Here is a 26,911-nt window from a genome sequence, read left to right as displayed (position 1 = left end):
TAAAAACATGGGCTAGAATAATAAAAACAGAAATATATTAAATATAAAAATTAAGTAATTAGTTAAGAAATGAAATTTTGTAAAATTAATAAGGAATACCTCTAAAGTATGATATAATTCCAATAAAATGTTTGAAATGTTATTTGATTAAAAAGGTAGAAAAGTACAAAACATAAACCAATTATGACAGGCTAAAAATAAAGTGTGAGAGTATTCACTGTACCATTATCAGAATGCCTGATGCATTGTACGACACAGTGAAATACAAAGATGTGGGAGAGAGGGAGGAAGGAAGTACATTTTAAAATGGACTTCTATTTAGTTAGTAATGGCTGCCAGATGTCATTGATGACAACTCCAGTGTTTAGATTCATTCTGTGTATTTTGTTTACTTTAATAATTTCTGTGTTAAAAAAATTTTTGGGGCCTTTTTTTAATGATTCAACTATTGTCTTATCTGTCAAGATATATGGTAGATATTTGTGAAAAACATCATTTAAATTAAACGTAACCAGTGAAAAAAATTAGAATAAACTATATATTACTATTTCCTTTAAAAATGTTCAAATAAAATATGCAAATTTAGTGTATGTATTGTCCCTACATTATGCAATAAATTAAAAACTATTTCCTAAAATAATAGGATAAAAATAAAAAAAAGAAAAACAAACACTGCAAGTATAGTTTTATAGATTACAATGCACATGCCAATCTCAATATTATTATATAGTTAAAACAGGTAGAACTTTAGGTAAAAGATTAAAAAAGCATGAAGCTGTTATATGTCTTAAATATAAACAATCACCATATCATACAGAATGGACAATATGTACTGTACAATAGATAAAAATTATATAAAGATCTTACATTATGAGAATGACATATATAAAAGGAAATTTTAAGAACACATTTATGCAAAGGAAATACTCTGAATACTAGTGAAGGAATGTACATTACCAAGAAATGGTGTGATATCATTTCCATGGTAGATACAGAAGAGACAATCTTCCTGTGTGATTGTAATTCTACAAACATATTAAACTGAATCTGTAAAATAATAATATAATTTGATATAACATGAAGTTTGATTTTAAAAATTGGCAATTTATTCAGTCCAAAACACTTTTGATATTATGTATTGGCATTAATTATTATCTGTACTTAATGTATCAGTCTTAATTCTGTGTCGTGTATTTGTATGTATTTGTACTTAAATTTATGGTTGCTGCAATACAATGTAAGGAACTTTTAATCTTTATTATATTGTAAATAACTTTATATGTATTTTAAATAATTTTAGTTACTGAAAAGAGGCCTTAAAATGGAAGTTGGTCTAAAATGCATTTAACAATGTATGTAACCAGCCAGATAAAATACAGTTAGAATTCCATTTTTGGATCATAAATTGCTAAGAGTGTTTTCATATACCTGCAAAGGCACAAATGTAGAGTTTAAAAAATTATTTAATAAGAGGGTGTATATTACTAGTTTGTATACTATCAGAATTAGCATATTTTAACACCTAGTGTACTGACAGTTGTGGATTATGTTGTGCTCTGCAGGCTTAAAGCCTGCAACCCAGAAAGAAAAATGCCACAAGCATTTTTCTTTCTGGAGACTATGAAGTTCACTTGCTGCCCAAATCCAGAAAAGGTTGCTCGTCACTGGTTTAGACAGTTCAATCTCAAGTATTTTGTTTTGTCAATTTCATTTATTTTATAATTACATCTACAATGAAATGCTGAAGGAAATAAAAGAAATGGGGAAGAAATGAAATATCTAAGAAAATATCTAAACTGCATATGGGTTAAGTGACATGCTTTAAATGACAACTTCAGGAGGTGCAGAATATACAGTATGAAGGTTACATGCAGGAAACTGTGGTACTTTAAAGTAAATTTTAAGGAATTATTTACTGTAATACACACAATTCCATAATATAATTAAATTGTTGATTGTAAATATCCCGTAGATATTAATAATAACTATAGGAAGTTAAATAATATAAATAATAGTTGTACTGTATGTTTAATTGTTCTCTGAATTAATACTTTTATAATATTGTTCATGTAGTTTCATTTGTTTTATTTTTACTTAACCAAAATAATATTTAGAGAAAATTTGTGTGCTACCATAATACAGTTTTCTACTTGAATATAACACATTCTAATTCCAGCAATTTTGTTAATCTTGACAAAATGATTTTGAATAAAATATTTTTAAGTATTTCATTATAATTAGTTTATTTTATTTATTGTATTAACATCAGATAATATATTTTTTTAATTTTCACCAATTATAAATAATAAAAATTTTATGTTTTATAATTTAAAATATTATCTTATTGCAAATAATAATTTATGCAGTCTTATAGAATGCATATTCGTTATAATGCGGTCTGCTTGATGCCTAGAAAAAAATCTCAAAATTTACACCAATTTAAATTATCGCAGCATTTTATTGATTTGAATATAATATGATTATTTATGAACACAAATCAATCAGCAAAAGATGGCAAAAAAGGTGTACTTTCTTTAAATCTATGTTTGTTTGGTGCAATTTTAAAAAAAATATATCATCATGGATGCCATAAGCAATATTGGCTTCACTTGGCAAAAATTAACTGATAAATGCATGAACAAAGTGTGGAAGAAGTTATGGCTGAAGGTATCAAAGAATTCTCAACGAGAAGAGCCTATTGCTGTATCGTTAGGTTGACCAAAGTCAACCTAATTGATACAGCAAAACTAAGAGATGTAGAGGAGCAGGATATTTAAAGAGTTACAGCAGGTTTCTGGTGAGAGCCTTACCAACGACAATGACCTTCAAGAACTAGCAGAACAAGGAATTCACGTAGAACTGGAAAATAGATTCTGAAAACAAAGAACCAAAAAAATTTCTCTACAGATTTCCTTAGTAAAAGTTTGGTAAAGATAACCGAAATCATTGATTAAATTGTAGCAAACGATCCAGATTTTGAAAGGAGTGCAAAAGCAAAACAAGGCATTTTGGATACGATCTTCTGATACAGACATTTGCCTAAGGAAAGAAAAAAGTGAAATGAAACTTCACGACTCTATTGCAAAAAAACAGAAATTTCAGAAAAGTCAGGGCATTCATCACAAAAATGAACTTTACATTTCTGTGTGCATATGTTTATGTGTTATTTAACATATATTATAATACAAATTAATATAAAAATAACTTAAAATTAAAGTAAAATTTGTTTATTTTTAGTCACGTGTTCCCCTATCCGTATTTACTCTCTGTTAAAATAACCTTGTTTAACACCGTTTCGTTTAGCACTTTGTTGTCTAGACAAAGCGCTAAATGCATCCCCGCGTTAAGCGAGATCTTACTGTATAAACATTCCTTTCCCTTTCAGAATATTGATTTACATATTTAAATTCAAAAATGCTATAACAGAAAAATACTAAAAATTTTATTACCTATAAAAGGATAGATGAATTGAATTAAAGTTAGAAAATAAAATCCAGGTTTTCCAAATGCTGCTTGTACCAAATCCTATTTAAAGACAATTTAAATTGAAATATCATATATACATTAATTTTCTATTAATTTCATGATTTAAGACAGTTTTTTAATTAATAAATTAAATTATTATTATTAGAAAATATGTTTATACTATTAATAAATTAACAATAAATTAATAAAAATTAGTAATTTAAAAAAAAAATTTAGTTTGTGATTTAATGCCACAACTTACCATAAAAATTAATCACAATGTAGAAAAATATCAATGTTAATATATAATTTTATATACATTTTCCTTTAAAAAAAAAAAAAAACACCATTCACTATTAAAATATTTATTATTATTCGCTTGTGCCAGTAAATATAGGTGGCGTATGAGTCGACCAAAATGGTTGCCACAAAGGGTATAACGTGCTTGACAATGTACGAGAGTTACTTGTGTGTTGTCTTTTTAATAACTTTTCTCTCTGTAGTCAAAACGTTTTATTCGCATTTGTATCTGACATTAATCCTAGTTGATTTCGTAGTTGTTTATGTCACGATGATTACACTTTGTGACATTTTAGAATATGTGGCTGATCGAAAAAGATGTCTTACAGAAGGAGAGAAAATACTAAAACTGGTAACTTCACATCTATCCAGCTCTTTCTCAGCAAACAATTCACTTCAGTTTCACCACAGCTAATTTTGCTGAGCTTGAAATTCTTCTATACAAATGTTTTCACTATCTAATATAGGCCATCGTCAGGTTTAATATTATAAATGTTCCAAAATGGAACGTACCGTTTTCGAATATTTTACATATTTAAAATTCAAAAAAGTAATTTAACTTCAAAGTAAATTGAAAGAAGTGTGTATATTAAATAAATAAATAAAGAAATAAAACATAGAAAACAAAGCTAAGTAGAAAGAAATGATTTAAGGGTTTTTAAGTGCCATTCCTTTTTCTATTATATATTTCCACGCTGTTGCAAGCGCATTAGCATCCATAGCATTTAGGCAACGGTTTTTCATTTTACTTTTATAAATTTCCACCTTTTCCTTCTCCAACGCAATGGATGGAGAGTGCACCGTTTAAATGACTTTAGCCTCTTCCCATTTTACAAATCGCTCCTTCAGTCTGTGCCATAATTGCTAATAGTGTTGTGTCCTTTGTCAAAATTGTATGCATGTTCTCGCAGACGTACCGCCAGGTTTCTTCTAGTCACACCCACATAATCTTTTTCGATTCCTAACTGTTGATTTTCAAATGGAATTTTATATACCCCAGCTTTACCTTCCTTTTTTACGCTGTCTTTATTGTTCCGTAGCAAGCTAGATATTAGGTGCTCTTTTATAGATCATTCTCGATTTTTATAAAAAAAAAGAGCATTTGATACACCGTTGACAAACGACACAACACAATATTATCAATTATCAATATCAATATCAAAATCATCAATATCTGTGCCAATTATGGCACAGACTGAAGGAGCGATTGTAAAATGGGAAGAGGCTAAAGTCATTTAAACGGTGCACTCTCCATCCATTGCGTTGGAGAAGGAAAAGGTGGAAATTTATAAAAGTAAAATGAAAAACCGTTGCCTAAATGCTATGGATGCTATGGATGCTAATGCGCTTCCAACAGCATGGAAATATATAATAGAAAAAAGAATGGCATTTAAAAACCCTTAAATCATTTCTTTCTACTTAGCTTTGTTTTCTGTTTTATTTGTTTATTTATTTATTTAATATACACACTTCTTTCAATTTATTTTGAAGTTAAATTACTTTTTTGAATTTTAAATATGTAAAATATTCAAAAACGGTACGTTCCATTTTGGAACGTTTATAATATTAAACCTGATGATAGCCTATATTACATAGGGTGAACACTTTCTATTCTAACAAACTACTTTATACCCATAGCAGCCGCAATTATGTAGTTCGCGCTAATACCGCTAGGTGTCAGATCTATCGTTGGCACAAGCGAATTACAGTGGAACCTTGCTTAACGTGCCTAATTCATTCCAGAATCTTACTCGTAATGCAAAACACTCGTTAAGCAAAACAATTTTTCCCATATATATTAATTTAAAATATGATAATGTGTTCCATTCCGAAAAAAAATACTCAAATATTTTATGTATAATGTTTATTCAAAGAAAATTATACAATATCGTTAAGAAGTGTGAATCTTCATCTTTTCTTCTAGCATGGTCATTCCAGCTAGAAGAAAAGATGAAGATTCACACTACCAACCTGGAATGCAAATTTAATTTGCAGAAAACGAAAAAAATAAATAAATAAACCGTAGATAATATGTCTGATAAACATGCCAAACAATATGCCAAATTCTTGAACTATATAAAGGTTATAATTAAATATTAGAAATTAATTAATTTGACTAGAAGTAGGCAGTTATGCTGCCATCTTGTATTAAATTTAATAATTATTAATAATTAATTTTTAATTTAGACATTTCTAAAATTTAATTTGGAATTGGTCATAAAATTTAATATGAGATGGAAGCATAACTGCCTACCTCTAGTCAAATTAATTAATTTTTAATATTTAATTATGAGAAGGTGTTGGTGACTTTTTTGCTGAGCTGCTATGGCGATGTTAGATATGAAAGTTTTACAGTATAATATGAAGTGTAGAATAGAAATGAGAAGTTTAAATGCGTTATTAACTCGATTACTAATTATTATTTTGTTGGTGATTGCTGGTGTAGAGTTAAATCTCGGTCCTTTCCCTCGAGTCTCCTCCGTTACCGAGACAAGAAGTTATGCAAAAAAGGGGACGAGGAAGACCACGTAAAGAGGTTACAACGGATATCGAGGGAGATAATCAGACGACCGAAATATCAGGAAAAGAATACTTGATTGAGGAACATTTTAAGAATACTGCTGACACTTCGAGGTATGCTACGATCAAAGACTTTTTTGAAGCGGCAGAAGATCCTCTAGTACCATGTACCACTGAACCTGAATATTCACTAAAATCAGTCTATGAATTGATCCAGGACAAATTTGATCGTCTGAACTCCGAGATCTGTTCTATGAGAGCCGAAATCAACAATATGAACGAAGAAAATATAAAGCTCAAGGAAGAGATGAAAGAGATGTGTAAAAAAATATGTACATTAGAAGAAAGAACTGACTCACATAGCAAGCTAAAAGGTATGGTGGATTTTGAAATTGATAAAATGTTAAACGAGACGACTAAGAAGAACCTAATAATATTTAATTTTCCATTCAAAACCTCGGAATATGTAGAAGAGTTGAAAAAATTTATAAAAGAAAACTTAGAACTTAACTGGATAGAAATTGAGGGTCTCATCCAACTAGGAAATAGAAAACATAATCAAGTAATTAAGGTTATGACCGAATCGGTTAAAGATAGAAACCTAATTCTTAGTAAATTCTGGACACAAGATTTAAAATGACGGACGAAAAGAAAAAAATAATAATCTCAACTGACTTATGTTTGAGATCAAGGATTAGGAAAAAATTATTACTCAAACAGATTAAACTAGAGAAATCGGGTGACAACAGGATAAAAATAAGAGATGACTACTTCTTAAAAGAAAATACAATGTATACATACGATTTGAATACTAAAGAAATAATTCAGGTGAATCATTTTTTAGAGACAAATATAATATAAGATTAGTAAAAACAAAAGATAACTTAAATATAACACAGAAAAAATGGAGAATGGAGAATAATATAGAAAATAATAATAGTAAAGTGAATGGAGATGAGTTGATAGCCAAAGATAGTGAACTGGGTGAGAAAAAAGCAGGAACTTTAACAAGAGAAAAAAATAATGTGATGATGAGTTTTTGGAATACTCAAGGGCTAAGAGCGAAAATATTTAAAACCACGATAAGAGAATTCCTAGACACAAATAAAATAATTGGATTTCTAGAAACTTGGATTTTAAAATCTAGTGATATGGAAATAAAATACCCAGAGCAAGATAATAGCGTAATAATTAGCAATGCTCACCACAAAAAGAGGTTTGATCGCCCGTTGGGCGTTAAAATAGTCAAGGAAAATAAATTCTTAGGATTAATGTATACACCTAACCTCTCGTCTGAGAAACATTATAAAAATACATTAAACAACGCAAAAATTGTAATAGGTAAGTCAATAGGTTTATTCTGCAAGGCTAAACTAAAGAACTTAGGTACACTTGTTCAACTTTTTAATTCGATTGTGATGAATTCAATGGAGTATGCAGTCCCAATTTGGAACATGGATAAATTTAATGAATTTGAAAAAATACAGAATGTACTGTACCTACTCGCAAGATATTTCAGTTAGAATACAATATTCCGGGCAGCTCCTTAAGATTAGAAACAAATAGACTCAGATTAAATACTATACTAATAAAAAGATATTTGATGTTTCTACAAAAAATTATTAAGGCAGAAGATATAACAACAAAACTACTGTTTTCACTACACCACATATCAAGGGAAATGGATTTAAAACAAAGTTGGATAATGCAGCTATCAAAGATAGTAAATAAAAATGATTTTTCTATTAAACTGTTTTTGGATGATACAAATGATATGGAGCAGTATAGTAAAGAAATAATATATAGAGTTAAGTAGATAAATGATTAATATGTTATATAATTAAGTTAAACAATCTACTGAATCATAATTGTGACAAATACTAATGAAATTCTATAGATTAGTAAGTAGAAAATATCAATGTTATTGAGATGCTATTATATGTGCATAAATGTGGTTTAAACAAAACGCCCCTGTAACAGGCGAAAGCCTTCTACGCCAAATAAAGATATCTATCTATCTATCTATCTATCTATCTAAAAAAAAATATTTAATTATAGCCTTTACATAGCCCAAGAATTTGGCATATTGTTTGACGTGATTATTATGTAATGGGCTATGGTTGTTGATGTTTATAAGTAATACGTGTGAACACAAATTTGGAAAAATGTGTGATCACAAGTGACACTAAGATGCTAGAGGAACAAGTGCTAAACACAAACTGATGGAGCATGCACACAATCTGGGACTTCCCATCTCCTCACCACTCATTATGCAAAACGTTGCTCATTAAGAGAGTCATTTTTTTACAATTTGTTTTACTCATTATACAAATTACTTGTTATGCTATGTAGGTGCTCGTTAAGCAAGGTTCCACTGTATGTTTTTGAAGGAATACATTGAAAGAAAACCGAATTTCACTTCTGGATACTTATTTAAAGTTTCAAAAATTATTCAAACAACTGATATGAAAGTATATCACTGTCTCACCAAGACTACTAGAAAAAGACATTGAAATGAATTAAATGGTCATTAAAATTTTTTCATACAGAATTACAGACCATTAAAATATTCAATCTCTTTGAATGAAATAACATGCTGAAGATAACAAAGTTGTATTCTATTGACAAGCAGTTTTTAGATCCTTCTATGTTAAAAATGTACATGAATAATATTTCAAAAAGAAATAGACTAGAAAATTAGCATTTGAAAAATTATGGAAATACAAAATTACTCACAAATTCAAGAAATCCAGTAAGAAGACAAAAAGAATTTAATAGTAAACAAATGTTTTCAGTAGCTTTGAGCAACCATCTTCAGGTTAAGAAGAACACTTAAAAACAGTACATAAAATGGAACATTATATTTAAATTATAAAAGAATCTACATATAATTGGGTGTTGGTGAACATGTGGTTTCAATAAGATACATAATATATTTCAAATAAAGCTCTCCAGGCTAGTGACAATGTCTTTGTAATCAATGGCCAAGTTATTCCTGCTTGCTTTGTAAATTTCCAACTTTCCAAGGTATTCAAGTTAGGAAGAATCTCTTGAATGGTGAATGAGTTGTGTCTTGTCTATATGTACTTATATGTCTTCATCCAAGGCATACATAATTAATGCTGTTGTGGTTAGAACTTTATTAATTGATGTAAGAGGTTTCTGTAAGCAATGTTTTAATGGACATATTGTTGCTCTAATGTATTGTAATTGAATCCTGTTGTCTGATAGGGGTACAGAGCACATTCCTGGTAAGCAAAGTCTATTGTAAGGATACTTGGTGTTTGAGTAATGAATACACAGTAGAGTTTCATTTATAGGCTAAGAAAAACTTATTACTTTTTGCAGTCTCCTGGAGCGAGTACATCAAGATCTTGTTGTACCTGACAGATTAGAAGTTGAAGTCTACTATTCTATCTTTTTTTTTTGTGTTTGGGTTTCATAGTTATTAATTTGGCAGAATAACTGTGTTGAATTGCCACCTGAACTATGTACTGCAGTTCTTCCATCCTGTTATTGAAAAGATTATTCCAAGAATGCATGAATGTTCTTTTTACCAAGACTCTAAACACTGCTGTTTTAAATGGGAATGGATTATATAAGATGGCAGGAATAAATATCAAATTTTATAGCTGTTTACAGTACTCTGATGTAGAATACACTCCTCTTGTATGCTGATATTGATATTCAGTAAAATGTGCCTAAGAAGAATGTTGCTGCTCTAGATATAGGTGGAGACCAAATGGATTAGAGTTAATAGATTTTAAAAATTCAAGTAAATTTGGTTTACAATGCCAAATGATTAAAATGTCAGCTATATACTCAAAGTATAAGGCAATATTATGCTTGCAGGACAAAACTTTGTTTTCTGGTTGTTAAATTATCAATTCATATAACATGTCAAAAAGTGAGCTTCCCATAGACACTCCTCTGCCCTGCAAGGTATACTGTTCATTCAAATTGGAAGAAGTGGCATGTTAAAACAGCTACTTCTAATATGTTCACATGATGGTTGCATTGGTTACTGATGTAAGAAGAAAATTTCACAGCTCAGAAACATGTCTCTATTTTAATTGATGGGTAAAAGTATTCAAAATTGCATAATGTGATGTATATGTATCATCCCCATCAGTATGTTGTGAAGAAAGTCAATAATTGTGCAGAGTTCTTAATCCCCGGTGATAGTTTTCAAAGTTGTTGTTGATGTATTTATTGATAATTTTTTCAATTTGTATTGTCGATGATGCTGATTTGTCTATAATAGGATAGAGTTGATTACCTGGTTTAATAGATTTTTATTTTATAAATATTTTGATGAGGTTTGAAATTCTGAGTTATTCACCTTTAGATGTCCAAATAGAATTATCAGGAATAATTCATGTTATGCCTTTCCTTTACATCTTAATTTATGATCTTTTCATCCATACATGATAAACACTATCTTATTTTGAATTGCTTTTATTTCAGAATTGTGTTTTAAATTAGCTTGTAAAAATTTCTTTATAATGAATACTGACATTCAATCTTATAATTTTCCAAAAAGAATACACACAATCAATATTTTATTGTTTTTGTTTAAGGGACATTCATCCTTTTCTTTTTTTAAGGCACTACCATGTACTTTTGTAAATAAAAATTAAAAAATAACTGATTATGCTTTACCCGTTTAGGCATCCACTTCTCTTTTCTCTGCATTTTAAAGTAATTGTAGCTTTTCCTCTCTCTAACTCTTTGTATGTAGTTATCACTTATGTATCTTATATCATCAGTTTTTTTTAATAACTGTAGTAATTTTTTGTCTTTAAATTTAGTTAGTAGCATAACTGATATGGAGCTTTTGTAACCCTCAGAACTCTTTCTATTATCAAATTAAAAACTTTTCTTTGGAATTTGCTTTCCTAATTCCTAACTTTCAATTATAATTTAATTAATGAAACATAAGTAAATATGAAAATACAGTTTTAAGTTTAATACTGCTTTTATATTACATATTTTACTTTTATGCAACATACAAAAATATTTCTCAAATGTGACTATTCAGCATAATAAACCAGCTGTTTTAATTTACTGAATGAAAAAAAAAAATGTAATCTCTAAACAACAGATTCAATTCTTTATCACTTGCCAAAATATAAAAATATTGAAGTTTATATTAAATACACTTAAGCTATAAGTGGATAACAAAACAAATTAAGTTTTGTATATAAAAAATAGATACTTTTTTAATAATTTGATTAAATCAGAAGAAAAACATTAAACATTTTTGGTTCTTTTATTTGAAGTTTCTGTAATTTAAGATAACAGTCAAACTGATTGAAAATGTTATTACAGTAGCCTCTCATTATATTGTGGATTCAGATAAACAATTTTTTTTTTTGGTCCCCAAATTTTAAAAGCACTTGAATCAATAAATTTAAAAATAATTGCCATTGTATTTCTTTTTGTAGCAAAATATCATTGTATTCCTACTATTGTCTTTGAAACTACTACTGCAGGTAAAACAATAAATTTGTCGAGATCTAAATAAGCAGAACAGGTGGACAGATCAATTATCAAGTATGTTTCCTTTTGATATTAAAAATTTTTTATTTTATTGGTTTTACCTACTATCTCCTCATTTACAAGTTTCTATGAATTTGAAATTTCACAGGTAATGTGTAAGGAAAAGATTTATTTATTTTTGAACAGAAAGTTCTAAAATTTTTTATACAGTAGTAACTTTATTTTGCTTTTTAGAAAATTTTTACTCTGTAATTTTGTAAGTTTTGAAATCCAATTATATGTTCAATATTTATTTAATTTTTTGATTACTGTATTTATAATTTTTATTGAAAAATATAAATTACATGAATTTTAATAAGTGATTTATTGTAAAACATAGTACTGTACAATAAAATCACAACTGATATTTTGTTTTTATATTGACAGTATTTGTCTTTAAATGTCATTATTAAAGAAACAATAATGCTAAATGGGTGTTTGTGGTATCGATGTTTACATAATCATCATTTAATATGATATAACTACAAATAAACTTAGTATTAAAAAAACTAAATTTATTTTATATCAAACACTTGCTGATGAAAGAATAGAGGATAGGGATTCCATAGCATATATAATGTTTAGTATAAGCCTAGAATTTTTAGTACTCAATTATATTGTGCTGCTGGATATATTATGTTTTCATTGACTCTTGACAAGCATAATATAATGAGGGATTACTGTATTTTAATAAATACATTGCTGAAATTATGAAGGTTAGTTTTTATTTGCATCAACATTTCTTCAATTGCATTCACATTTTTGAAAGAAAAACATTTTTAATAAAAATAAATTTGATGATACCTCATACTTTAAACAAATAACTTCAGATGCTTCAGGGTTTGAATGATGCTTCAAAGTTTGAACTGTGCATGCAGTGAGAAAAATGCACTAAAAGCATAAATACAATCTGCTGTGCACCCAAGTCATCTCTCACTCTCATGTTATGCTCATATGGTTTCAGTGCTTTTTTTTGTTTTATTTTTGGTGTGCTTGGTTATATATATTATGTGTTATCTATTTTTAACAATTTCTTCTTGTAATTTTTCTTTATTGACTGTTTTTGAGCATTTCTTATGTTTTGTATCCTTTAGTTCAAAATTTCCTGAATGGAACTTTTTATACCATATTTGACATGTTTGAAGTTTAGAAACATCTTCCCCATACACAATACAATTGCTTGAAGTCAATAGTCTTCATTTTTGAAACAGTCATCAAAACACACAAAATACATTCTTGCAGTTTTTAATAATAGATATTAATTTCTTGTTGAAAAATGTTCTCATCAACACCATAATTGTAATCAATATAACTAATTTTCTTAATTTATCAAAGAATATTGCAATTTGATTTGTAGTTATTAACTTTTTCAACATTTTGACTTTCTTTTTGGTTTTTCTTTTTTATAAATTAATAAAATTTTGGCCTGAAAGTAATAAATGCTATCTCACCAGAACTGAAAGGATATTAATATTCACCAACATTTAATAATCCATCATTAAAGAAATTTGAATTAATCAGAAAATTAACAATACTGGAACAAAAAAACAAGTGCTAATTTTTCAACAATTTATTATAACTATCAAAAATATAAAATCAATTATTCAATCAAATCAAATATATTCATATTAATAAATGCTTTATAAGAAAATTTCAATTTTAAAAAATTCAATTAAAATTCAGATTGAATTTTAAAAAATATTTTAATATTGTCTCTTTACAAAAGAGCTTTGACCAGTTCACTTTTAGAATTGTTAATTTAATGCAGCTGAAATCTTAAACTTATTTAAATAGTAAGAAAAATATTAATTAGTATTTTCATTAATGCAAGAACAAAACAACAACATATTTTAACAATATACCAATTATTATAATGACTAATTCTAAAGTTTTTAATTAGTGATCAAAAATACCTACTTGATAAGTTGACATACCAACAATATTTCCACCTTTTACTAGAATACATAAGGAATAATCTGTAGCAATAGCTATAATTGGAAGTAAAAGTAAACCCAATACAAATCCAGCTTGATTTATAGCATAAGGAATACCTATAAAGATTCCAACAGGAAGATTTCAGAAAATGCATTTAATTATTGAGAAATATTAATCTATTTCTGAAATATGTTTTCTGTTCGTCTAATTGATTACAGAGGACATTAATTTGATTTTAAAAATTTATTGTAATAGAAACTTATAGTCTAGGCACCCTTTAACTAATGCTGGCTTTGATGCCTCTAAATTTTTGTGCCCTAGGTGACTGCCTAGTGTTAGTGTGTCTATAGCTCAGGCTGGCCCCATTTATTGAAGCACTTTGCAAATTCTTAGCATCCATCAAACAAGGAAAAACTAAAAAATATTATCAATCATGTCTTGAGTAACATCAGTGCAGAAACCTGTAAAACTTGTGGAATCAATGACCAAGAGTTACAGCTGTAATTAAAGCCAAAGGAAGGATACAAATTATTAAATATTGATCTTATGTTTGTGATTCCATATTTATTTCCACAGCCTTGTATGATTCCAAACTTTCTGAGAAGTTTGTTATTTTTATCTTAAGTAAATTTTTATTTTGCATTTAACTGCCATTTATTTGTTTAGAATTTGCATATTGGAGCATAGTTTTGTTATCAGTTGATTTCTGTAAGAAAGCATACATGAAACTGCAGTAATAACAGGATAGAACTGTTAGCACCAAAAAACATGACTGGTGATTCTAAACTTTTTCCAAGGGTATTACGTGACTTAGTGTTAAATGTGACTTGATGAAAAATGGCTGTTTGAAGCCCTGCATAAAAAGTAACACATGAGTATAAATATCATCTCAAAGCCAGAGCAGTATATAATACAATGCCAAACGATTGCCTAAACATCTACCTCACCTAACGTCTACCTCTAGTGTCAAATTGCTTTATACTAATCATTTAGCTAGCCACGTTATAGCCTGATATTTAGGCAATCATTTGGCATTGTAACACATGAGGTCATAGGATTTCCTAAACATACTGCTATGCCATCAAAGTCCTTAGTACACTACTAGGGGTAACAGAATGTCATATAAGATATCATCCTAGCAATGGGACAGTATGCTGCTCAACACTAAATGCAAGCTTGGAGTGTGGCCTCCACACTAACAGTAGTTGTTTGTTCTAAAACAGAAGAAGGGTTTATCACTAAAGACAATACACTGCCAGTCCATAGCAGTCCATGCTCTTCTATCAAGAAACCACAAATAAAACCAATAATGTAGGTTGCTAATGGCAAGATACATAGAGGTTACAGTGTACACTCAAACCTGTTTTTATGCGGTCTTTCCTTGTGCGATTTTTTATACGTGCAATGTGTTTTGTGCAATTATTTTTGTGCAGTATACCAATTTGATTGAAATTCATATACCGCACACAAAAAATCACACAAAACAAAATCGCACAAAAATAGACCGCACAAAAACAGGTTTGAGTGTATTCAAATTTACCTCTGCTAGTTGCTTGCCAATAATAGTACAGGAAGAGATAGGGTTCTATAGCAAGGCTTTCATCCACTTCGGGATGAGAGACAAAGATGCCTCTGCAGCTGTTTGTGCTTGTATCATGATCACACAATCATCTCTCCTGATGTGTCCAGAGCCTGGTTGTCATATTTGTGTGTCCTCAACATCTCAGTCAGATCAAAATGACCCAGATGACTAGCAATTTGGCAAAATAGCCATCTTGCTTCTCTCAGCTCAATAATGAAGTCTTTCTCAAATTCTATTAGTTGTGTGTAATGTCTTTGACTGTACCAAACAAACAGTCATTGTGCAATCAGACTACAACTGTAATCATTCGTATACCTGTCTGAGACAACTGTATGTCAAGTTTTTCAGAAATCAGACAATTCTATCGGGGTAAAAATTTTTTTTTCCAAGAAATGTATTACCAAAAGGTAAAGTAATGTGTTTTGTTTTTATTTATATATATTTTGTTATCTGCATGCACTATTTGGTTCTTTCACAGTTTATAATTTTGTGTCATCTACACATGCTATTCTGTTAATGGAATAACATTTAAACATTTTTTTAATTTTAAATTTGTAATTTTCTCTTCTTGTTTCCTTTATATTCTGAAGTTTGAGTCTGATGAAGGTTCTGCATGTGACTGTAAATGTTAGTGTCCATAAAATCTCTACTGGATATTTAAAGATTTGGCCTTGTGTTTTACTTTGTTTATCCAATTTGGTTCAGAGAAATAATCTTTTTCAATCTCTTAGGGTTTGGAAAATATAGTATTGCTCAAATGCATCTCTGTAATTTTAAAATATGCATGCAAAGGAGAAAAAGCAAGGCCAATAAAGATTCTACTTTAATGTGGTTATGAGATAATTCAAAATAAAATTTGGGTCTGAAAAATGTAAAATGTTGTAAATAAACATTCAACAAAAGAATAGTTGATATATTTTGATAAATCTTGTTATATTATGTTATCTTTGTTTAGGTTATCCATCAGTAATGAAAAGGAGATTCTGTAGTATTGAACCATCACAATGTAAATAAATAACATTGGCATAGATCTAATATAAAATAGGCCTATTTTATTATTTGTCTAGACTTTGAATTTTTTTATCATCATACTTATGTAACTTTTGTAAATAAAACAGTTTTTTCTTCACTGTTTTTTCCTGGCACATCAGAAGTTGGGAGAAAAGTACTTCTTGTAATTAAAATATTAATAATTTTTCTATGTTTGTATATTCATGTATATATTTAAACAATATTACAACATTATTGTATTTTCAGCAAAAAAAAAATTTATGATCATTAAAAAGTAAAACTTAGCTTTGTTTATATTTATAAAAAATTAAAATAATAAAACAATTTAAAATAGGAGAATTTTTGTAAATATAATAAAATTAAAAGATTAAATATCTTACCCACAATTCCAGATCCAATGATACTGTTGATGTAATTAAATCCAGTTTGGTGAAGATTACTTGTTTCAGTACTTTTACCAACTGGTTCATCCTAAAGTAATATTTTAACAAATCAAGATATATAAATTGCTGTTATATTTAATGAATTTTTAAAATTTCATTTTCTAATTATAGAAAATACTAATTTCCAGTATTTTCTATAATTTAGAAAATACTAATTGAAATCTGAAAAAATTTTATGTTATCAGTACTCAAATTATCAGAAATGTCTAACAAAAAAAAAATAATAATAAAATTTAGGATGCAATACAACTTTTTACAAATAAGGAAAAAATTTATATTTATTAAAATCATAAAAATCAGATAAAAACACAAAACTTAAATTTAGCTATCAGGTTTATTAAATCAGAATGAAAATATTGTAAAATTGTCATTAAATGCTACTAAAACTCTAAGACATTAACAGTTAACCTTCCAGGAAAATTCCATGACAGATTAAAATATACAGATATACAGTAAGATGTGGTTAACAAGGTCAGCTAAGTCATTTGATCAAGCCATATTTTTCATATTTTTGTGATAAATGTGATTTCAAAGCCTGGTACAATTTATGTTTGAATTAGTAGAAGGGGTTTTAAAACCCTTACAAATGTTAATAGCTACAGAGAATTGACAGTGTAATATACTAAATTCAAATTAACTGAAAATACAAATTATTCAACCTCAAACTAATAAAGGTTTACTACATTACATAACCAATGCAAAAAAATTTTTAAATGCTCAGCAATAACAAATATGCTAATAGTTATGCTAAATATTATTTTACATAATTTTTTCTTGTACATTATAACTTATAAGTAATAATGATTATGATGATTCATTCATCTGTCAATTTATGAAAAAAACAAAATCAGATTAATATATAAATTGAATTTATATAATAAAATAAAAAGAAAGAATTCAAAACTGAAGCAATAATCACCACTTTAAAAACAATACTATAAGACTAATATATTGATTTAAAAATTTTTAATAGCAAAAATACTTTCATAGTCAGCTCTAACAGTTTGAAATGTTAAATAGATAAAAAAAATCATTACAAATTATTTTAATTATTTTTAATATTCTTTTTTAAATTGAAAAATTAATTTTATTTAATTTCTGCAACTTTATAATGATTGGGTTGCAATTTAAAAAATTATAGGCCTATAAATTCCCACTGTCATCTCTCTGTCTATCTTTCCTTAATCTCAAGAACAGGGTTAGATAGATGAAATCCGAGGCCAGATATGGAAATCTTAGGGCAGGAGACTCCGATTAACTATATACAAATTTCTAATGCAAACTGGAACTCGTGTTATTTCAATTCAAACCTTTCCCCTGAAAGTATTAATAGATGACCAGCATGACTCTATTGTTAAAGGAAAAGTGTGATGTACAGGGGCAAGACACTACAGTACTAATTTGAGATGGAGAGCATATATTTTAAATTAAATAAATTAAAAAATATGATTAAAAATTGCAGCCTAGCATTGTGACAATGTCACAATAAATAATTACTCATTAGATAATGTAGTTATTGTCAAGATTTTATGAACTAAAAGAAAAAATTTCAAACTGAATTATTTTGATGATAAATTATCCAATACATAAAATATACCCTAAAAATATCTACATTTTTGATATTTTAAATGAAGTGAAAAACTTGATTACCCAGTAATCACTTTAAATATTAGAGTGATTATAAGGTTTCAATCCATTTTTGTGAAAATGGTAACAAAATCATTTGTGTGCAGGTTGTGTGAGATATGCTGAACCCAAGAAGAGAGAATCACTGTAGTTTGTGCATGTTTCAGTGGATTAACATACACAAAAATAACAACAAACTTAACCTAGAAATTCAGGAAGCCTGTTCCCATCAGGCCCAATATCAGATCATTGGTTAACAAATTCCAGTGATTGGGTAATGTACAGTACAAGATGCACAACATCCCACGAGACCCATCAAACTGCATAAGACTGTTTAATCTGTGGAAACTGCAACAATACAGAATCTACGCCATCAGCCAGAAAACTAATCTGGATGCTCACTGTGTCACAACCAACAATGTGAAGATCCTCCATTACAAATTCACAAAACATGTTTAAAGTGTCCAAGTATTGCATAAACTAAAGAAGAAGAACTATGCTGCCCACCAAGTGATGTGTCATGAACTCTTGAAGGCTATGAACAGGAAGATTTGATGGTACTTTCATGTATGTTAATCCACTAAAGCATGTGCAAACCACATCAATTCTCTTTTCTTCAGTCATAATGCTTCAACATAATTTGCAAATAAATTATTTTACCATTTTTACAAAAATGGATCAAGACTTTATAATCACCCTGTATAATTAAGATTACACTTGCACTGAAACTTTAGTTGCATTGTTTTATTGATACAATTTTGTACATTTTTTCATAATTTTTAAATTTGGGCATAGAATTATAATAAGGAACAATTTTTCATAAGCAAAACTAATTAAAATGAATATTAATAATGGTACCAAATGTAAATCCAATTATTTAAAAAATAAAATCTGTCCATATGTTAGTTTGTTTATGAAGAATTGATTATTGAATATATTGAAGGTTTTATGCATGAGACATAACTTTGAAATGCAAATTATCATTAAAATTCATACAGACACATTTACAAAAGAAAATTATGGTATATAAATTGGTGTGGTTTTGTAATTTTTCAATCTATTTTAATACTATAATGATGTAAAGTAATATATATCTGTATATAATGTATTTTACACTTATTTATTATGCATATATGAAAAATACTCTTGAAACAAAAAACAAGCACACATACATAAAATTATTATAAATGTAAAGCATTTTGAAAAAATAAACCAAATTAATTAATTCATTACAATAAAAACTACTGTATTAAATTTTGTGTTTATATGTCACATATATGCATACCAGTAGTAATTGTTTATATATATATGCATATATGTAACTAAAAATAAAGTTTGTTTTAGGAAATAGTAACAGTAACTAAAAAAAAGGTTAATTACTAATTACTTATGGTTTTCTTTATAAATTTAAACATTTATATTGTAGCATTTATACTATTTTCCAAATTTTTTTGTATAACTCCATCTGCACTTTTTCCCTATTTCTTGTTTTGGATTTTGTGTCAGTTGCTAAATGGTGCCATTTTAGTAACCTTGTTTTTACCTTTCCCTTTAAAAATACTAGATAGGTGACATCGAGATACTTGAGACTACGTTTATCAATGTAATTAACCTGGGGAGCAGTTTGAGCAGTAATATGTCACAAATGAAAGATTATAAGTAATTTATTATTGAGAAAAGAAAAAATACGATGAAAAGTACAGATAAAAAAAAAGTGTAATAACAAAATTAAATTAAACTAAAGTAAATAAATAAAGTAAACAAAACTAAACTAAAAAATAAGAAATAAAATAAAATCAGTTGGCACTTAAGCGGGAAAAGCTTTGGATAAATTGAAGTTGATCATTAAAAGCAGGCACGTTTGGGATTTTGTCCAGTCTGGACTGAGGGAACTGCATCTGAAACATAACGTTGGTGAGTCACTTGACACGATTAAAAAAACATATTCAAAATAGTTACATAAAAGTTGAAAATTTTGGATGGGATGAGAGGAAGGAGTTGAGCTGGTCTAATCTGGAGAGGGATCAGTAGCTCACACTTGGGTTCACGTCAGACTAATATAAATTTATTTTTACATAAATTTAATATATTTTTAAGGAAAATAATTATAAAACAGTAAACACCAAATATGTTTTATATAATGTTTTTTAAATACAAACAAAACCTTTTTAACCAGTAACAGAACTTTAATGCAACGTCCAGAGCAAAGTCAATCAGCCGTATGAATTTGACATATTCAAAAATTTATGATCGATTTTTCGAACATCATCGTTCTAACATTCCAGTTTGGAAGCCAGTTTAGTTAAAAACCTGAGGCAATATATCAAAAATTGCTAAATTCCTTTTCTGCTACTGTCCCAATTAAGAGTATAAATTATGTATTAATTCATTAGTTTGGTTTCTGTTCTTTGAGATTTGGCCCAATAAAGTTGCTTCTGCAATAAACTGGTGGCTCAATTAAATGGAATCAGCTGTATTTTAGTACAAAAATGAAATCAAAAAGTCCACACCTTGAAAGAAATGATAAAATCCATATTGTTCCAGAAGCTTCCTGTTACTAGAGCTAGGCAACTGAAGAGCTAGTTAATGTGGCACCATCCAGTGAGGATGAGGAACGTAAATCTAGTTCCTTTTTTTTAACTCTGGAAAAATATCAAGCAACTGTCTGGCTTTATATTTCAAAAAATAACACTCAAAAATGTCAATATACTTTTTTATTATTAAGCATCAAAGAGGCAAAAGTCAACACTTGTTTTTTGAATATATCTTTTCTCAGAGTTAATTATATTTTCCAAAAATTAATTTATGCAAAGGACAAGGTTATACTGAGCATTTTGACACCAAAATCATCAAAATCTACAATGGGAATTTTGTTTAAAAATTTGGACAAAAAAGTGCAAACGTTACCCCAGTAGCCTGGGCTTCCCCAGGCAATTATCATTACCATGCCTCCCTACCTTGTCTCTTAATAAGAACTAGTAGGAACAGAGTTACTAAACAGTATTGTAAATTCATTGAAAAATGGCCTTTGATAAAAGGGTCATTCCCTAATCCATTTACTTTTTTTGTTGGTTTCAATCTGCCAATAGCATTCACTATATTTAGGGTAATCATCCATCCATGATTTCCAGGAACAGTCCCCATTTTTGACTCTGTTCTCAGCAAAATCTCAGCAAGGAAGCATCCCCAGTTTTGTCCCAAGAAAGAAATCTAGTCCCCATTTTTTTGTTTCCTTGTGGTTCCTATAATATTATTGCTGCCAGTTTTTCTACCAGAGGACATGTCCAATGTCTTCAGCATTGCCAGGTAATATTTTTAATGAAGTAACCAATTTTTTGAGGAAATGCCAAAAAGGAACCAAATTTTAAAATGCAGAGAAAAAACGTAACTAAAAGCACCAAAAGTATATTGCTATAGGCTAAACCTTATTGGAGGAGAGCTATTTGATTGAAGCAAATGAGCTCAATCAAAATTAAAATGTTTAGGTCTTAGTTATGCATATGTACTGTACAGTACTAATTTGACAGTACTTATACATGCAGGTTGCTACTGAATACACAAAAAGTAATGATTGATGTGTGTTCCTGGATTTGCCGAAAAAAATCTGGTCAGCCTATTGTAGTTGATAGTGGCCCAGCCTGGATAGTTTGTTTTGTTTGTTTTTATTGTACCAGACTTCTCACTTGAACATATAAAATTTTTTTAATGTGCAACTGCTGGTATTCTATACCAGCTAGCCATGCTATATGATATAAATATAACTACCGTATTTTACGAACTATAAGACGCACTTTTTTCTTCGAAAAATTACCTCCAAAATTAAGATGCGTCTTATAGTCCGTAAAATATGGTATACTTTTTATACTATCCATAGGTATGACATATAGTGTGTTTTGACTTTAAAGCTGGGGTGTCCAACCCGCGGTCCAAGGCAAGTTCCAATGCGGCCCAATAAACGTGTAAACAAAACCGACAAATTTTTTTAGTTTTTTATTATTTATTTATTTCAACAGCATAAATTCAACAAAGAAGTTTCACAAAGTCATAAACGTTTATACATATTTTATTTTTGAGTGGAAAAGAAATACTTTCAAATATTTGGAAATGTGTGAATGAGGAAGGAATACTAAATAAAGTAGAAGTTGTGACTCAAAGGATTATAGTCCTCAAATCAAGGAAAAAGAGAGAAAGACCAAAAGATAAAAAGTAGTGAGAAAGGTAAAATAGATCTTGTTATGCAAATATTGATAAATATTAATTTTCCAACCTTCTTCACTTCTTTATCTTTTGTTTTTCCTCTCTTTTCCCCACATTTGGGTCAATGATCCTTTGAGTCCCAACTCCAGCTTTATTTAGTATTCCTTCCAGTATTGCAAGATTTGGCTACTTTGTGCCAAATTTGGCTACCTTTTTCAGTTTGGCATAAAAATATCATTTGGCACATTGGCTACTTTTTGGGCTACATATTATTTACAAATATATTAGTTGAATAAAAATGCACTTTAAAACCATCCAATGTTCAATGGTGTTTCACATTTTTAATTAATTAGAGACCCAAATAAAACAAATATTTGTGTTTTTCAAATAAATTTTTGTTCGTCTCCTTTATAATAAATAAATTTATCTATTTCTAAGTAAAAATTGAAAGTGTCTATAAAAGTAATTTTTTTAAATATCCTTTTTCGTGATAAAGTTTCAATACTTATTACTATAATCTAAATATGTTAATCCTTAAATATACTTGTGTATTTAAGGATTGGGCCACAAGTATATATAATATACTTGTGGCCCATAACTCCATAACTCCTTCCAATGCGGCCCAGTGAAACAAAAAGGTTGGACACCCCTGCTTTAAAGTAATCTTGGTTAGAACTCATGCATTAAAAATAATTTCATTTAAAATCAGTATTAAAATAATGTAGATTTGATATTTTCAATAAGTTTCATTTTTAACTAACTAAAAAAATTCTTAATTGATGATAATGAATATTCATAAAATAACTATTTCTCAAATAAATATTAAAAAATATTGTTTTAAAGAAATGTACTTACCAGTATTAATTGTTTAACATCATGAGTTGATCCAAAACTTTCATTGTCTCTTTCCTTAAAAAAAACAGTAATGAAATTATAATTATCATACAAAAAAGTTTTATTTTAACAGTTTATAATAGAAAAATAATATTGATAGCATTCAATATAAATAACAAAATTATTATTTTTTTTTATTATACTTCATGCTGAAAACAACTTTGAAAATTAATACAGTAATATACAAACAAAATAAATAATTTTTTCATTTTAGCAGATAACATCAAAAGTATTTCAATAATAGCAATTCAAGCATGTTACTCAAAGTAAAAATACAACAATCTCAAATATTTTCAAAATTTCTTGGTACACCTTCAAGAAGAAAAAAAATTTAAAAACTAATTTTAAAATCTTCAGAATTCATTTAATTGTCACCCAGAAAAACTTTAATTTTCTTTATTCAGTTTTTAAAACAAAATGTTTAGAAATATAATCAGAAATAAACACAAAATTAATAAAATATTTTATTTAAGAACTTAAAAGTTTTATATTAAAAAAAAATTTAAATAAGCTACAAATGTAAATAGCCATTAACCTGATTTTTAGATTAATGCCAAACAACTGCTGAATTACATTGGGCTATAATAATGCTACTATTTAATAATTAAACATCAAATAATTTGGCATACAAGTGAGTGTTAGGCACCATCCCTGATAAACCTATCAAGAGATGTCACTTTCTTCAGCCTATTACATATACCATACTGGGATCAAGCAATAGCCAGCTGAGTGCCTTGATGGAATACTGAATTCATAAATATATCTAAATTAATAGTTCTAGAGGCAAAGATCAAATGGAAGTCTGGGTAGCATAATTGGCAATGCATCTGCACAGCAAGCTGGAGTTGTGGGTTTGAATACTGTTCCAGACCAATTCTTTTCTTCCAGAACCTTCTAAATTAATTATTAAATTTAATTAGAGATGGCACCTAACGTCTACCTCGAGGCCAAATTACTTGATATTACATTATTAAATAGTAGTAGTATTATAGTCAAACATAATCCAGCAATCATTTGGCATTAAATAAACTATAACAGCAGTCTGTTCCTTAAAAGTATTACTTTCAAAAATCAATACACATAATACAGGATGGCATACAAAAAAGTAGCCTCAGTCCATAACTTAGCAGAAACACAAAATAATGGGGTAATAAACACAGAAGCCAACTGCTGGTATAATAATCATAGATGTTGAAAATGGTCATCTGTCACATACCTATACACAGTTACGCATGTCAAATCATGTTTAGGAACATCAGCATAACATAGTGACATTAATGGCAGTGATTATATGATTGACAATGTCCCTCAATTCATGTATTGAGTGTGGATTTGCACAAATGGGACATCAGTGTTCACTCAACTAATATGTTTTGTTCACTCCACACCACACACTAGCCCCATAGACTCAAACCAACCAGAGCTAGTTTTTTGAACGCCACTCTATATTACAGCATCAGTAATATTTGCTCATCCCTGACTAAATTTCTTTACAGTTAATCATTTTCGTAGCAGGAGAATGTTTCTGAATTTTTGTTAACTATCTTCCCATTCACTCTTCTCAAAACTTCGTACTGATTCTGCTGTTTTAAAGTTTTTTGAGAATTCTGATTTCTTCAAAGTATCATTATTTTTTCAGTTGTTTGTAAAATGTCTCTTCTGCACTGATGCTTATCATCCCATTCTTGTGAATCAAATTCTTGTGTTCTTATAATCTGTCAATATTCTTAAAATTCATTCTCAAATACTTTGCCATCTCTCTCATTTCTATTATATGCATTGAATAAATCCCTTTACATATGAAATCTCTCTAAGATACCATTTAAATGATAACAAAACATTCAATTTTAAAAACCACTTTGAACTCTTTATTAAATGAATTTTAGTAGTAGTAGTTTATTAAATAAATCTTATTAATCATAAACATCAGCTAATTAAAAATAATAGAATAGGTGAGGATGACTTCTAGGACAAGTGAAGATGCCATTTGAATGGTCCTTTGTGTTTTTTCTAGGAATACTGTCAAAAAATTGCAAGAAAATATACTTTAATCAGAAGGAACAATAAAATTTTACAGCTACTTTGAACAAACAAATAACTTTAAAATGGATTGACTAATGTATTAAAGAAATCATGATCCAGAAAAATGTTAGAACAGTAGAGTCAACATGCACTTTTGAAGAAGCTATTTGTAGAAGATAGTTAGCAAAAGAGAATCAGAAGTGGAATGAGATTCAGCAGTAAATATATACAGGACTATATAGGGTGGGCCAACGAAAACAAAACGGCAGTGTTCGTGTTCGTCCAAGCAAATCGCTCGGACAGGTCAATTTTATTCTCAAGGGGACATCTTTTGCAATAAAGTTTTTGTGATTCTGAATACAACAGACAACAAAAAATTTTAAAAACTCATTTATTTTATATTAACTAAACAAACATTTATTTCGGAAAAAAAATGTTTGTTTAGTTAATATTCAGATTCGCAAAAACTTTATTGCATAAGATGTCCCCTCAAGAATAAAATCGACCTGTCCGAGCGATTTGCTTGGACAAACACGAACACTCTGCCGTTTCGTTTTCGTTGGCCCACCCTGTATATATACATATATACATACATGTTTTTGTTTGGATATCAATTGTTTTGATTAATTATTGTTATTTCATCAAAATCCAAGACAATGACATACAGTTCAGTTGGTGCTCGGTGATATGACAGCAATGTGTATATATATATACATATACACAGGACAGGAATCAAAGTTGTCAAATTTCATGTGGTAATTTCTTCACCTCTCAAATGCATATAGTAATTCTGAATATCTTGTTTGAAAAATAATTGTTTTATTAGGTGGTGTGCAAACTTTCAGGTTTTTCTATAAAAGGTTGCTGAAATATAAGCAATAGAAAAATGCAAAAAAAGAAAACATTTACCAAAAAAGCTGTATTTTCTTCTTTTCTTCATCTGGCATTGATACAAATGCTCCTAAAGAACAAACTACTTAATCTAAAAAACTCAAATATTAAACTTAAGCCTTTCTCGTTATCAGTGAGGTGTTCGTAAGTAAGGATAAAATTAAATTGAAACAAATGATTTTCATTCAAAATGTTATCCAGAACAAAAAAAGCTCAAATTTATGCAAATTAAAACTTGTTATAATGATTTTACTAACAGCATATCAAAGTGTTGGTTGTTGGCTGTCACGTTGCTGAGCACCAACTGAACTGTACATCATTCAGTGGCGTAGCGTAGTGGGCGGCAGGGCGGCTCTTTTAGGGGGCGGCATTTTTTCACAATAAATAATAATAATATCTTGTAAAAATTTGAACCATTTCATTTCATATTTTTGTCGCACCTAAGATTCAGACCAATTGAAATGAGCACGGAATTTTTCATTAC

The 26,911-nt window shown here is 28.6% G+C and overlaps 1 protein-coding gene across 1 annotated transcript in view; it reads right to left on the bottom strand.

The window, feature by feature from the left end:
* LOC136988287 (putative sodium-coupled neutral amino acid transporter 11) overlaps positions 1 to 26,911 on the bottom strand; it is a 65,145-nt gene that overhangs the window by 31,161 nt on the left and 7,073 nt on the right. The window contains exons 2-5 of the mRNA XM_067286169.1: positions 23,476 to 23,529; positions 16,735 to 16,825; positions 13,744 to 13,877; positions 3,450 to 3,525 (exon numbers count right to left, since the gene is read on the bottom strand). Of these exons, the coding sequence (XP_067142270.1) occupies positions 3,450 to 3,525; positions 13,744 to 13,877; positions 16,735 to 16,825; positions 23,476 to 23,529 (355 nt within the window). The remainder of the gene's footprint in view (positions 1 to 3,449; positions 3,526 to 13,743; positions 13,878 to 16,734; positions 16,826 to 23,475; positions 23,530 to 26,911) is intronic.

Source organism: Centruroides vittatus, unplaced genomic scaffold (assembly GCF_030686945.1).
Source record: "Centruroides vittatus isolate TY-2023 unplaced genomic scaffold, ASM3068694v2 scaffold_324, whole genome shotgun sequence".
In the NCBI taxonomy this organism is placed as follows: domain Eukaryota; kingdom Metazoa; phylum Arthropoda; class Arachnida; order Scorpiones; family Buthidae; genus Centruroides; species Centruroides vittatus.
This window is presented reverse-complemented; position numbering and strand designations above follow the sequence as displayed.